The 15,049-nt window shown below is 35.0% G+C and overlaps 1 protein-coding gene across 1 annotated transcript; it reads right to left on the bottom strand.

The window, feature by feature from the left end:
• Positions 1–348: 348 nt before the first annotated feature.
• Positions 349–5,040, bottom strand: LOC131858783 (transcription factor MYB28-like). The gene is made up of 4 exons (XM_059212233.1): positions 4,965–5,040; positions 3,362–3,491; positions 2,597–3,190; positions 349–589 (listed from the first exon to the last, which is right to left on the bottom strand). The coding sequence occupies exons 1-4, from the start codon at positions 5,038–5,040 to the stop codon at positions 349–351; spliced, it is 1,041 nt and encodes a 346-aa protein (XP_059068216.1).
• Positions 5,041–15,049: the final 10,009 nt, after the last annotated feature.

Raw genomic sequence — 15,049 nt, 5'->3', positions numbered from 1 at the left:
AGATTTTATAAGAGACTTACCTGTATAAATAGTGATCTTCAACATGCCATGCAAACATGCTAAAGAGCATTCCAATGTAAAGCATTGGGTCACTCACCCCCTACACCAACCAGAATGGGATTTTAGTTGGAATTGCTGAGAACACGACTCATATTCACTAGGATTAGACAAACTAACAAGGCTTACTGTAATTGGAGCTTCAAGTAGGCACAAAATAGATTTTGGAAGCCTCGAAATATCCTGCATGCACCTCAAGAGAGACAAGGTATCAGAAGTCACATGTAGAAGAAGTTATAGACTTGTGGCATATGCTCTCGCACATTATAACCACATTGCTTGAATCACATATTAAAACTTAATTAAATTGACCTGTAAGTTCCAATTGCTGGTTCCTAGTTGATCATTTGTTGATCTCGAGAAGGCACTCCATTCAACATCACAGGCATACTCAACAAAGTCTTCTTTCCGTGAAGTTATCTCAAGCCAGAACTCTCGTTCAACAAATTTGGCAGGCAAGCTTGCCGAAATACAAAATTTATGAGCAAAAATCTTGTTTGCTATTTTCTCAAATTCACGGAAGGAGTATTTTCTGAAAAACAACACTGCCATATCAAAAGTTGCATGGTACATGACTACCATAATTTAAGAATTAAACCTTGTCTATTTCAAAAAACATATATATAGCTAATATTCCTACCTTCCACTCATATAGTACTTAATTTGTTCTTCAGTATCCCATACTAGACTAATCTTATAGAGGAATCCTAGGAATAAATCATACCCTCAACTTGTCTTAAGCTTGTTTTGGGTAACTTATTTGCTATCAAACTCATTGGCCATTCGCTAGTCTATGAATTAGCTTCCCAATCATGATAATAAAGTTTGAAAGAATACGTATTGCTACCCATGATATCAAAGAAAAAAGGAAACTAGAAATCATGTATAAGAAGCACTTGTCATATTCTATAGCTATCTTAGATCTATGCTAAATTGGTGGGTGTTGAACCTGAAAAATGAACATTCTGGAAAAGAAGATCAGACAAAAGTTTAGAAAACCCTTTTCTCATTTTATACAATAAAAATTATAATACAAAGGTTTTATTTGGTGTAGCTTATTTCCAGCACCAAGTACAATGTGTAAACATTGTATGATTAATAATATTAATATTAATACAGGGAGTTGGAGACTTACCAGTTCATTCCATCAGTATTGAAATAATTTGAGGGCACTGATCAAATAAGCAATCATACAAGGTTTTTTTATTGGTTGTAAGTTGTTTGAAATTCCAGACATAAGTGTACATGGAATGCCTTAAATAAAGCTAATTATAGGGATTGAGAGAGAGGTATCATATTTCAATCTTATCAATAGTGGATCCCAAAGCTAGCAGTGTTGAAACAAAAACCCTAAACCAGATTGCTAGTTCATCTGTGCATAGATTATTTCAAAAGCCACACAAAGTGTTAAAGGGCACACTGTAGAATTAAGTTAAATACAAGGTATTAAAGACTAAAGATTACAAACAATGTTTTATTATAGCTGGAGGGAAATTAGCTTTGATTGAAATATTATAGTGTGAAATTTGAATTTGATAGAAGTAATTCTCCTCTCCCATTTGATAGTTGTACTACCTGAACAGATTTCTAATAATCATAGAGGCCCTACAATATCTAATCATTTTGTATTCAAAAAGCTCACAGTCTTCAAGAACATTGGGATCTATAACAACATCATCAAAACAAGGTTTTGCAAATCAGAGAGATGCCAGTCCTATCAAACAAGATAAGTGTTTTAGTGACAAAGTTTCTTCAAGGCCAACTTAAAGATAATGTAAATCATAGTTCAAAGGCAGTATAATGATCAAAGATAATATTGTGATTGCAAATACAAAAGGCAGTCCCACAAACTATGGACCTAATCATAGTCTTTACTATCATGAAAGCAATGAAGACAATGTTATCCAAAGCTATCCAAAGGTAGATGACTGTCTAGATCAGTGGGATGGGCCATGATATAGTGACTATCTTAAAGAGAAAGGGCATGATAGATCAGTCTCAAACCTTTTGAGAAGATAGTAAGAAATAACCTCAAAGAATACTCAAGGTTCAACTAATAACATTCACCCAAATCAAGGTCACAAAGCTTGAAGAGCAAAAATTCATCATTCAAGCCTTTGGACAGGGACTGGGGCCAAAGTAACTTGGACCTACAAGGTACTTTACAGCTGGGAGGGCAGATTCATCCAGAGGATTGTCACAGGCATATTATGTACATTTGAGAAAAGCCCATGAGCATATACAAATTCATTGAGGTAGAGGCTACAACTAAGCATCCAGTTCTCCACAATCGATCACTGTGTGCACCAACTACAAGACAAGCCAATGGGAATGGAATACATAAAGAAAAAATAGGATTATTGTTCATGGTCACAGTAATAATATGTATAAATCAAATGAAAAAATGTATCATTGGTGCGTGATGACATACTCAAATTTTGTAGATCCATTATCGGCTAGGTTTAAAACATGTCTCTAGTATTCTTTGTCATCATTTGTATTCATGAAATCCTTGGATTCTGGAGTTTCTATTCTTTACATGGAGTTATTAGAAAAATTTGTAAAGTCAAGCCCTTTTTCATGTGAAGTTGATCCTGCATAGACGTCAGCATTTACCACAAGGGTCGATGAAATCTCTGAGGCTGATTCATTATAGCCATTGGATGAACTTGATACCAAAGGGAGAAGCGAATCAGATTCATGTTCTATTGGAAGAAAGTTATTATTGCCAATTTGATTAAGAATTTCAGCATTTAAACCTGTTGAAAATGATATCATATCGTTATCTTGTATAAAATCTTTCGAGAAAGTCTGAGCATTATTTTGTGGTTGTTGTTCACCCCGTTGTTGACCCACAAAATTTGACGCCACAGGCCTTGCTAGTTTCTCAGTGCCTTGGAATGCAGACCTTAAAAAATTATGGTCCAGGTTTGTATTGCCACTAGCAGCAAGATTCATCAGAAGTCTTCCTATTCTTGCTTCGACCTCAAGAGAAGCAAAGTATAAATAAAATGCATGAGTAGAAGGATTGTTTATCATGCTTTCGTTTGATCGTCTTTTCAGACGAGTATTCCAGAGGTTTTTTATGTCATTGTCTGTTCGTCCTGGAAGATACTTTGCTATTTCAGACCACCTAAACAAAAGATCTATATTAATATTTTCCTACGATATTTACACATAAAATTAACTAAGAACTTCAGATAACCAATACAAAATATCTATGTCAAAATAGTTTTCTGGGACGCTGACACCGAAAATTAATAGAGGATTTGTATAATTATTGTAGAAGTGATTCAGTAATTACTTGTTCCCAAGCTTATCATGGTAGAACAATATTATTTCTTCTTCAGAAGAGGAAAATTTCTCTCGCTTTATATTGGGATGCAAATAATTCATCCAGCGTAGCCTGCAACTCTTCCCACATCTTAGCAAGCCTGCATCATATAGAGAGAATGAGAAACATATGCATGTAAACTTATAGACATCTACAGGTCTGATTTATAGTCTCTATGTAATTCATAAAAAATAATTAATATTAAAAAATAATAATAATCTAGTTCAAATGATCATTGAGCAATGAATATCATGCAAGACAGAGGTCCTAAGAGATATTATAAGGCTATAGAGTGCTTTGTATAGCCACAAAATGACTGTCATTGTCCCATATGAGAAAGCAATCCAATGTCAAGAAAGCAAAGTCATCATATGTAGCAGCATGAGAACAGTCCAAGCCTTTGAGCAACATCTCAGCTTCATCAAGAGACAAACCAAGCACCATATCGACCTATAATAGTAAAGTCAAGAAAGACTTTAGGACTATCAAAATATCATCAAGGATACAAGGGCTAACCACAATAAAGAAGTTGTGATTTGAATGAATGCGAGTAAAGGAGTGCAATGGAAAGACAGTCCAAGGGTTTTAAGCTTATCAACAATCATGAGAAATGAAAGATCAGAGCAAAGGAAAACCAATATCTCCATCAAGAGGAATGATTCATCAAAAGCTACAGAGACATAAGTCTGCTACAGGAGTGAAGGCAGATATCAATAAGGTTTTTTTTTTGTAGTCACCAATAGTCATCTCTTCAAAATATCGGACCAAAGAACAAAGTGGAGGGTATCAACTCATATATCACAACCTAAGGGTCTCTTTGTCAAGGAGAAGGGCAATCAAAGGGGTAAGAACCATACAATGAAGCAGCTAATACCACTTTGTAGACATTGAGTCTGCAATAATGACACAAACCATTGAGTAGTCGATAAAGGAGGACAACCACATTAATTTTTCCAGCCTTGAATGCATTCACAGTAGACCTTTACCAGTTAAATCAAGACTGTCATTGAGAAATCAAACAATGATATAGTCAAATAATAGGATAATGTTATCACGCCTCTTGGTTAGATAACAAAAGGGAAGTATATATCTTGTTTAGATAGTCATGACACTCAAGAGCAACAATATTCTGCAAAGTGGTTAGAAGAATTGATGAAAGTAATATGTCAACAGATAATGAATAACTTTGATAACTTCAAGGTAAACATTAAGTGACAAATACATATATAACAGTAAATCTAAAGACAGATAACACAGTCAAAGATGCTATTGTTAGTACTGTTACATATGATGAGTCATAGCTGCCCCATAACAAAATGCAGTTCAAAGCATGAAGACTAATGAGGTGAGATACAACTATTATTATAGAATCTTGAGGAAAATAGTCAGGCAGAGATCTTGACACAGTTGGTCATTCACCATCATAGGCAGTGAGATATTCTTGTAAAAAAATATTAGCTAGCTATCTACAAGCACAAATTCCAGATTTTAATTATAAAAAAAAAGTAAAGTCTCTGAAAACCATTACTTGTGCTATTTATATGATACACTCTTACTTGTGCATATGCATTACCTTTGGTGTCCTCAGTATCACCATAATTATATGTTAGCTCCAATATAGTTGCCTCTTCCTCTTTTGCATATCCCATCATTGCTATTGTTACTGCAAGACATTAATATACATATATAAATACAACTTAACCAATTACAAGGTTTCAAAAGATGATGATACAATGACCACATAGGTCTCCAAATAACAATAATCTCCAACATGAGATAAGCATGAGCCACGAACCACAGAAACACCTGCGAAGACAATCCTCGCATGAAGGTATGAACAAGAACATCCGATGGGAAGTGGCACTACCACCTGACCGTGTAATTCCCAAAATGGAATCACCCCACCATGCTAGGAGATAACAGAGGACCCTCAAGCAATCAAAACCATGACATGGTCGACAAACAATACACCATGACATCACAATATGACTCCACAATAATTCAGGTGACTCAACATCACAATACACAAGTGAAACGACTTCACACACACAAGTGAATCGACATCACAAAACATAGGTGACACGACTTCACACACACAAGTGAATCGACATCACAAAACATAGGTGACACGACTTCACACACACAAGTGAATCGACATCACAAAACATAAGTGACCCTAAAGAGAGAGTGTCATCACATAGCTTACGATGGTTACCATGGTCAGCCTCCATAGGTCCCCCACTCACTGTCCTGGTAACCTTTCCCGAACCTCTAGCTCCAACTAAGTCTCATGCAGACCCTACCAACCTTTCATGAGGACAAGGTGGTTGGTTTGACATTCCAGGCCTTCTCACTACATTATGAGCCTCAGTACAAGCACTCACCTATGCGGGAGGTACAATATCTCTATTAATGTTTGAGAACTACCAACCTAATCAATTAATTAGATTATCACTTATTATTTGACTTTCGATGGGTCATCCTGCAAACCACTTTGGGTGCAACCCCCATTCAAAAGCCACTCTCTCAAAGGACACTAAATAGACATGGTCACTTCGTGAGGACCCTATGGTGAAGCAGACAACCATAACACCACTATCCAAATACAAGTGGTCAAAACTAGGACATACTGACTCTTGGTTAACCATAAGGCAAAGACACTACATGGTTAAGACAATGAAGTCATCATATATCATTTGGTCAAAGGTACCAAATATGCCACCACAGGACGACTGAACCACAGACCAAAAATAACACAATATAACTCTTTGCAAGGAAAGATAATTTCACTAAGTCCACACTCAGACAATCTTTGAGAAAATGAACATCATAAGCACTTGCAAATTCATTGATTGAAAATTAAATAAAACACTCCTTTACGACCTTCACATCTATTCAATTTCCAAATCAATACTCCATCAAGGATAAAAGTCACATGAAATGTTCTAGCGAATAAAATAGGAATTCACAATAGGCATTTTAATCCATTTCCAGAATATATCCAAATTAACCAATTTGAATTAGTAATTCATGCCTTGATTTCCATAGATAAATTTATTAAACCACATAATAAACATCACATGAAAATTACTATTTTATAATCATAAAAACCACTTTTAAATATTTCGTTTAATAAAAATTAAATTCATAGCACATATCAATTTATACCGGTAAGGGTAAAAGGTCAAGTGGGGGTTAAGGCCATCATGTGGTAGTGTTGTTGCCGACGCAGCAGACACTACTTGCCGGTAGTACTGCTACCCCTGGTAGCAAGCCTACTGACCGGTAGTGCTGCTACCGCTAGTAGCAACTGCTACTGATCGGTAGCACTGCTACCAACTAGTAGTGGTATTGCCGACTAGTAGTACTGCTACTGCTAGTGGCAGTCACTACCAACTGGTAGCACTGCTACCAACCGGTAGCGGTACTGCCGACCGGTAGTACTGCTACCTGTGGGTAGCAGACACTACCAAACCGCATGGTGGGACTAGCTCACCACGGGTTAAGGTAAAATCCATGATTAAATAAAATACATGCCTCCCAAGGCATTAAAATCAATACGCCACAAAATCATTTAAACATGAAAATGATTCATTCTCTGATCATTTCACGGGCACACACACATAGAGTGCCAAGATCCAAATTTTCAAATGGATATTTACCAATAAGGCAAATGGTGAAATAAAATCACACAAGAACCCCAAATCTTGGGCAAATAGATACTAGGAAGCACAGAACAAACTAAATCTAATTCATTCTATTCCAAATAGAAGAGGTAAATCAAGAAGTTGATTTTCAGAACAAATAACAAACAACAAATAGAGAAATGATCCATTTCTTTCCTATATGCAAACATATGATATGAGCTTCACAAAATTAATAATATCAAACACTCTTTCTTCCATTCCAATCATTCCACAAGAATTCTACAAGAAGATTTGCATTTTTCTAACACATAGGAAGCAACTGAAAAATCAAATTTAAATTTCAAAACAAGAAGAGATTGTCCAACCTTGAAGCAAACTAGAAGCAAAATAATGAAAGAATTCCAGTCCTTGCAAACCAAATCAAATTCCAGCTCCTTCAGAATGGTTTTCCCAATTTCTCTTCCAAATTTTCTTCTCTCTCATTCCTCGTGAATTTCTAGAATTATATGGGAAAAATCATTTGAACCTAAACTTTCTAGGTTAAAAGTTTTCTCCTCCAATCATATTAAAATATTTAACAAGTAAAAAGAAATCAGATTTACTTCTTTTCCATAAATAATTCTTTTTCAACAATTAAAAAGCAAAAGTCAAATGGAAATGTAAAAAGAAAAGATTTTATTTATATTGTCTATTTCCATGATACTTTCTTTCAACATAAGCAGTTAAAACTTAAATGGATAGGCAATTATTTATTTCCTTTCATAAAATATATAATGCAACTATTCACAATAAAAATAAGCCATTTAACCATTTAATCTAGCAATTCATTAATTTAAATAAATCAATAGATTTAAGAACATAATAATTAACTAATTATGCCAACATAAGATATCATCTTCCATTCAATTAAATAGCCATAAAATAAACAGAAACACGCAAATAAGGAATGATCAAATGATGACTCACAAATGACCAAACCAAGCACTATGACTCGCATACCAGCCAGACGGGAAAGAAAACCAACTGACAACACTCACACGAGTGTAACTGCAGGTCAAGATAGGATCCAACAATTATCTCCTTTACTCCCATCAGACATATAAGGCACGCTCAGACTTGTCAATCCAGGTGGAGTCGATACCCCGTACCTACCCGGAACTTGTATCTGCAATGGCCTGCACCAAAGAACCACACGTGCATATAGAAAAATATATATACAGACACGACACACACATCGATGAAGGAGAATCATGACGTTCCTTGTCTCACCAGAGTGAGTGAAGGAAAATCATCCCCTCGCATCCCATACACATGCAAACACGCAACATATAAATAATGCATCACACATATAAGGTAAAAGTTTCAGTCCATGATAATGATCCACAAAAATAACATTAATCATAAGCACTAAGATACAACATAAAATCATACACCACAAATCCAGATAAAGCATGAAATAACATCACATATAAACTGAATCAATATACAATAATGTTCCACTGAACAGTCAACTAAAGTCAATCCAAAAGATACAAAAAGAGTCTGAATGAGGAGGGGTACTACACCAATCCTATTCCAAAGCAAAAAACAATACTAAGGGTTGTTTCCCACCCCTAATTTTAACAAACGGGCGCCCGTTTTTTAAATTCAAAAAATGGGTGCTCGTTTCGCTTTGTACCATTGAAAGGGAAACGGGCACCCATTTTTAAAAATGGGTGCCCATTTCTGAAAAGATCTGCTTGGCTAGAATCTAACCCACAAGCACAAATCCTAATGATTGAATGATTTTTCAATCATTTCCTGACAGGTACAATCTGCAAAGAGAATGTTCTGATTAATCATTCTCTTTTTTTATCTTATTGTCGATTTGTTAAGGAGATTGATTCGAATTCAAAATTTGGTGCAGCCATAGGATAAAATCAACATAGGAAGAGGCAAAGGAAGGTTCTAACAGTTGAGGAGATTGCAGAAAATAGGGAGAAGAGGGCAATATGTCAACGAGAGAGAAGATCAAGAATGAGACAAAGAGCTTCAAGTTCCACAATCATTTCAGAAGAGGAGAACATAAATGAGACCATAAATGCTGACGAAGGAAACAAAGTAGAACCATTTAATTCAGGTGCATCTTCTAATCCATTATTGGATACATCTATGTCTTCATAGCCCTATGTTTTTTCTCATGAATAAATTGGTGATTTAGTAGAAGCAGTTTACTTATTAAATCAAACGCCAATTGAAAATCAAACCCCGAATGAAATTAGAACTCAAGTTTAAACTGAAATTGAAATCCAAATTGAAACCCCAAATGAAACTAGATCTCAACTTAAACTGAAATTGAAACCCAAATGAAACTAGATCTCAACTTGAAACTGAAATTGAAACCCCAAATGAAACTAGATCTCAACTTGAAACTGAAATTGAAACCGAATTTGAAACTCCAAATGAAATTGAAAATCCACTTGCAACTGAAACCAATAATGTGGATGTAGACATGGAAACACCAATTGAAAATGAAACATATTTGAATGATAATCAAACAAATGAAAATTTTGAAATTAAAAGTGATGTACTAGACAACCTTCCTGGCTTGGCTTCATGGAGATAGATTAGGACACATGCAAATAGATTGTTTAGACATTTTTTTTATAATAAGAAATTTGGGTTTCAATGTCAATTAATGGTACAACTAATTAAAATGACTAAAATGCAAAAAATGATGAAGAAGTTAGGATTTTATGTCAAACCCAAGAAGAAGGACGAGTCTTTAAAACAAGTTGTATCGACTGTTGCTAGCGCTTTTGATATAATCAAAAATAAAAGTCGTTCTAAAGATAAAAATGCGGCACGAAGGGCAATAACAACAACTTTAGTAAGCCAAACAACTTCTAATAAAACAATGATGAGTAACATAAGTGGATATCTTAATATTCATCATAAAACTTTGGTAAGAGCTGTAAAAAGAAGAGTTAATTTTAAAAGTGATCCGGCAAACAATTTGTGGACTTTTAGTGGTAAACTAACAAGGTGTGATATGAAACTTACTGGTGAAGTTAAAACTTTGATTAAAAAATTCTTGCACGATAATACGAGAGTATCATCTAATGTTAGAGATGTTCTTAAATTAAGAGTTGGGTCAAAAATTTTTCATCCACATCCAAAACACCTGGTGGACATGACTCAAACTAAATTGTACAATTTTTTTTTGGATGGTAAGGTGTTGACTATTAGCATTTGTCAAAGGTCTTTTGAAAAGTGTAAACCTTGGTATGTTTGAATTAACAAGGAAAGAGTGAGTCACATGTTGTTGCAAAAATCATGTTCAATTTTGCTACCATTATGATGTATTTCGATATATACGTGTTACCATGCCTAGTAATGGAATGTTCCAAGAATGTGGTATAAATATACCACCTGAAACTATAAAGGAGTTTATATCAAGTTTGTTTTGCAACCCACCAAATGAGAAAATTTTTCTTTTCAATGCATGTGTTGGTATTATGGATTTGTTGCATTGGTTTTGTCATTGATTTCAACACTTATCAACACTTATCCTTCTGGAGATCTTTGATTATGTTGAACTAGCACATTATGTTCACCAACAAGTTCAGTGACTTATGCACAGTCACCGGTATTTGGTTCACTGGTAGGTTATATTGTTCACCGGCAGTGAGGATGACTTGTTATCATTTGGAGATCACTTGGTTATGTCGAAGACATGGTTTGGACACTTGGTTTTGGTATTTGGGTTATTGGTCTAATCGGGTTGACATATTTGTTGTTACCAACAAATTGGTCTAGGTTATGGACCGACATGCATTATCTATTCCAAATCAGCATGACACCTTATGGAGATGATTTAATCAATTGGTATTGTTGTAATTGCATTGAGCCGACATGATGCATCGCATCTTGACTTATTTGCAATTGATTTTATTGTAATATTCTTAATTAGCCGACTTACACATTTGGTCTTAGGTCTTCGTATATATGTAAGATCTCATTTATGAGATGATGTAGTAAGGTAGAAGAAAGATATAGAACAAAGAGAAGGTATATGGTTATGGTATTGTAACATGGTATGTGCAAATATAGAACATCATATGAGCAGACCATAGAGAAGGTGATTATCAGAGCTTAACCAGTACTGAATCCAACATTGGAGATGCTACTTTGAGTAGTACATTATCATTGGATTTAATCATCCAATTGTAGTTAGTGTGACTCCTATTTTGTGATTGAGCAGTGAGCTTTAGGCGGTTGGCCTTTCTACATGTGTAGACCCCATTTGTATACACATACTATCTATAGTAGTATCATCTGATTGTGGGTAAGGTTTCCCACCATGGTTTTTCCACTTACAGGGTTTCTACGTACAAATCTTTGTGTTATGTGTTGTGGATGTTGTTTCTCTTTCTGTTTCATGCATTAAATTTTACCGGTATTAATATTAATTGTTAATCTATTAACCAACATTATGTTTAGTTTACTGGTATTATGTATCAAGTTTGATTAAGTTATATTTGGGTTGAAATTAATAGACAACTGATTCACGCCCCCCCCCCTCTCAGTTGCCTCCAGGTCCTAACAATTGGTATCTGAGCTTAATCCTCCTTTTGTAGAAGTTTAACAACTTGAGGAGATTCTATGGCAACTAACTTTTTTCAGGAAGGACAGTCTGAAACTTGATGGAACTAACTATGGTATATGGAAGATCAGAATGGAGACACATCTAAATTGCATTGGAAAAGACATATGGGATGTTAGAAAGAATGGCTATGTTGGTCCTACACCGAATCAACCTAATCCACCAACTTTGTGTAAGGATCAAGAGAATGATTGTAAAGCAAGAGACGCACTCTTGAGTGCCTTGTTAGATCAGCAAATCATGAAATTATCGGACCGATCTACTGCTAAAGCTATTTGGGATAAATTGGAGACATTGAATGAAGGAGATACCACTGTCAAAATTGCAAAACTGGAATGCTTCCGAGTTAGGTATGAAAATCTGAAAATGGAAGAAGATGAAATAATTTTTGCTTTTATGGAAAGGGTTAATGAAATTGTTTTGGGAATACAATGTTGTGGAAGTTCCTTAAGTGAAGATAAAATTGTTTCTAAAGTTTGAGAGCATTTCCACCGGCATACAAAATGAAAGTAACTGCTATTAATGAGTTGAGAACAATGCCTAATACATCAGTATCTAGAGATACCTTAGTTGGAAAACTTTCAACATTTGAGCTTGAGGAGTTTGGTCTTTTTGCTACAATTAAAACAGATTTAGCCTTCAAAGCATTATCATCATCATCATCATCATTTGATAAATCTGATTAAAAAGCACTTTATGCAGGAGAACTTGAAGATATCAGGAGGGAAAATGAAGAACTAGAAGAACTTGAAGCACTATTTGCAAGAAAAATGCCTAAAGGTCCTATTGGAAGTAAGTATGAAAGTAAAGTGCCATTTAAATGTTTTAAATGCAATAAAGTTGGTCATATGGAATCTAGATGTCCTGATAGACATGAAAGATTGAGAGAAGGAGATAAAAGAACATACAAGCCTAACCCTAAATATCAGAGATATAGATTTAAGAAGAATAGAGACAAATCATGTTACTATGCTGATGAAGGAGTTACTGATGATTCTGATGAAGAACCTACAGACAATGGATGGGATTTTGTTGCAATAACAGAAGATCAACTGGCACCTACTGTTCCACCAGTAGAGTAGGCCCTGACAGCTAAAATTGAAGAAAAGGATGAATAGATTATAGATTCTGGATGTTCAGATCATATGACTGGTGATAAAAGTAAATTCTTATCTTTTCAGGAACACAATGGAGGTCTAGTAAGATTTGGGGATGACAAAGCTTGTTTGATCATAGGAAAAGGCACTATATCTTTTGATGGTAAGCACAATACTGACAATGTTTATTATGTTGAAGGTTTGAAGCATAATCTTTTGGGTGTTGGTCAATTAGTTGAAAAAGGATTTCAGTTACAATTCAAGAATGGTAAATGCAAAATCATGAATAGATCTGGTTTGGAGATTGCAACCGGTAATCAGACTAGAGGTAATATCTTTCATTTGAATAACAATGAAAATACATGCTTGATTGCACATTTTGATGAAAGTTGGTTATGGCATAAAAGACTCTGTCATGTGAATTTTGATTGCATTATAAAGATTAGTTCATCTAAGGCAGTAAGGGATTTATCTAAGATTGTAAAACCTCATAATGCAGTATGTAAGGAATGTCAAATGGGAAAGCAAGTTAGAACAACTTTTAAGAGTATTTATGAGAAATCCAATAATATTCTTGATTTAATTCATACTGACTTGTGTGGTCCGGCAAGGAAAAAAAGTCTACAAGGAGATAGATACTTTATGCTGTTGGTATTTTGGTATGTTTTTGTCATTGATGTCAACACCTACTAAAACACTAGCACTTTGGTGATCCAGTAGCATTCACCAGCAAGCAAGTAACTATTGCACAATTACTGGTATATGGTTCACCGTCAGGATATAATATTCACCGACACTTGGAATGATATGGAAAACACTTGGTAATGTTGAAGACATCGTGTGGACACTTTATTTTGAAGAATTAATCATTGGTATATTCATATTTGCATATTTGCCTTTACCGACAAATAGGTCCAGGGTTACCTAGGGTTACACCGGTAGGTTTATCTTTTCTAGATCAGCTTGACACGCTATGGAGATGATTTAATATTGGTGTAAATGCATTAAGATGACATGTTTAATTGGTTATTGCATCAGATATTATATTGTTTGTAAAATGTTTTATTGTAATATCTTGTAGAGCCAACCTACTAAAATTGGTCTTAGGTTATGGTATAAATGTAAGATCTTATTTGTAAGATCGAATGTGGAATGTGAAAAAGAATTATGTGAAGGTATATGTGAGATTAAGAAGAGGTATACATGAAGACATCATTTGAAGGTGAAGCTAGGTTTTTATGAAAGCATATCAGCATTACACCGGTACTCAATCCAGCATATGAAGATGTTATTCTGTGCAGTACATTCTTATTGGATTTAACCATCCAAATGTAGTCAGTGTGACTCCCATTTTCATGATTGAGCAGTGAGCTCTAGGCTGTTGGCCTTACTGCATGTGCAGACCCCATTTATGTACACTTACTATCCGCAGTAGTATCATCTGATTGTGGGTAAGGTTTCCCACCGTGGTTATCCCCCTTATAGGGTTTCCACATACAAATATTGGTGTTATGTGTTGTGGATGACTTTATGTTTATGTTTCATGCATTAATCTTTACCGGTATAGCAATTTACTGTTAACACTGTCTACCGACACACTTAATTGGTTTACCGGTATTAAGCATTAAGTTGGTTAAGTGGTTTTTGGTTTGAATTTATTAGACAACTGATTCACCCCCCCCCCCTCCCCCCCCCCCCAAATCTCAGTTGTCTTCGGGACCTAACATATGCTAATCATTGAAGATTATTCTAGAATGTGTTAGGTTACTTTTCTCAGGGAGAAATCAGAAGCTTTTGGGAAATTCAAATTATTCAAAGCAATGGTAGAGAATGAAACTTGTAAGAAAATCAAATGTTTAAGATCAGATCAAGGAGGTGAATTTACATCTAAGGAGTATAATACATTTTGTGAAGTGAATGGAATTAGAAGACAACTATTAGTACCACGAACACCTCAACAAAATGGAGTTGTGGAAAGGAAGAACATAACTATTCTGGATGCAGCTAGAAGCATGATATCAGAAGAAAATCTACCTCATGTGTATTGGAGAGAAGCTGTGAATACATCGGTTTACACTTTCAACAGAGTTGACATCAAAGGTGAAACCGATAAGACACCTTATGAATTATGGTTTGGTAATATTCCTACTCTTAAATATTTTAGAATATTTGGAAGTAAATGCTACATTAGGAGAGATAAGTATATTGGCAAATTTGATCCTAGAAGTGATGAAGGTATATTTCTTGGTTATTCATCTAAGAGCAAAGC

This window comes from Cryptomeria japonica, chromosome 10, assembly GCF_030272615.1.
Source record: "Cryptomeria japonica chromosome 10, Sugi_1.0, whole genome shotgun sequence".
NCBI lineage: Eukaryota > Viridiplantae > Streptophyta > Pinopsida > Cupressales > Cupressaceae > Cryptomeria > Cryptomeria japonica.
This window is presented reverse-complemented; position numbering and strand designations above follow the sequence as displayed.

What these genes read in the sequence shown, in the direction of transcription:
- LOC131858783 (XM_059212233.1), bottom strand. Translation starts at nt 5,040, where the DNA reads ATGGGATATGCAAAAGAGGAAGAGGCAACTATATTGGAGCTAACATAT. An exon ending in TGATACTGAGGACACCAAAG is followed by an intron (nt 3,492 to 4,964) that starts GTAATGCATATG and finishes TATATGATGCAG; the next exon opens with GCTTGCTAAGATGTGGGAAG. An exon ending in AATTTTTCTAATAACTCCAT is followed by an intron (nt 590 to 2,596) that starts GTAAAGAATAGA and finishes GTTGTTTTTCAG; the next exon opens with AAAATACTCCTTCCGTGAAT.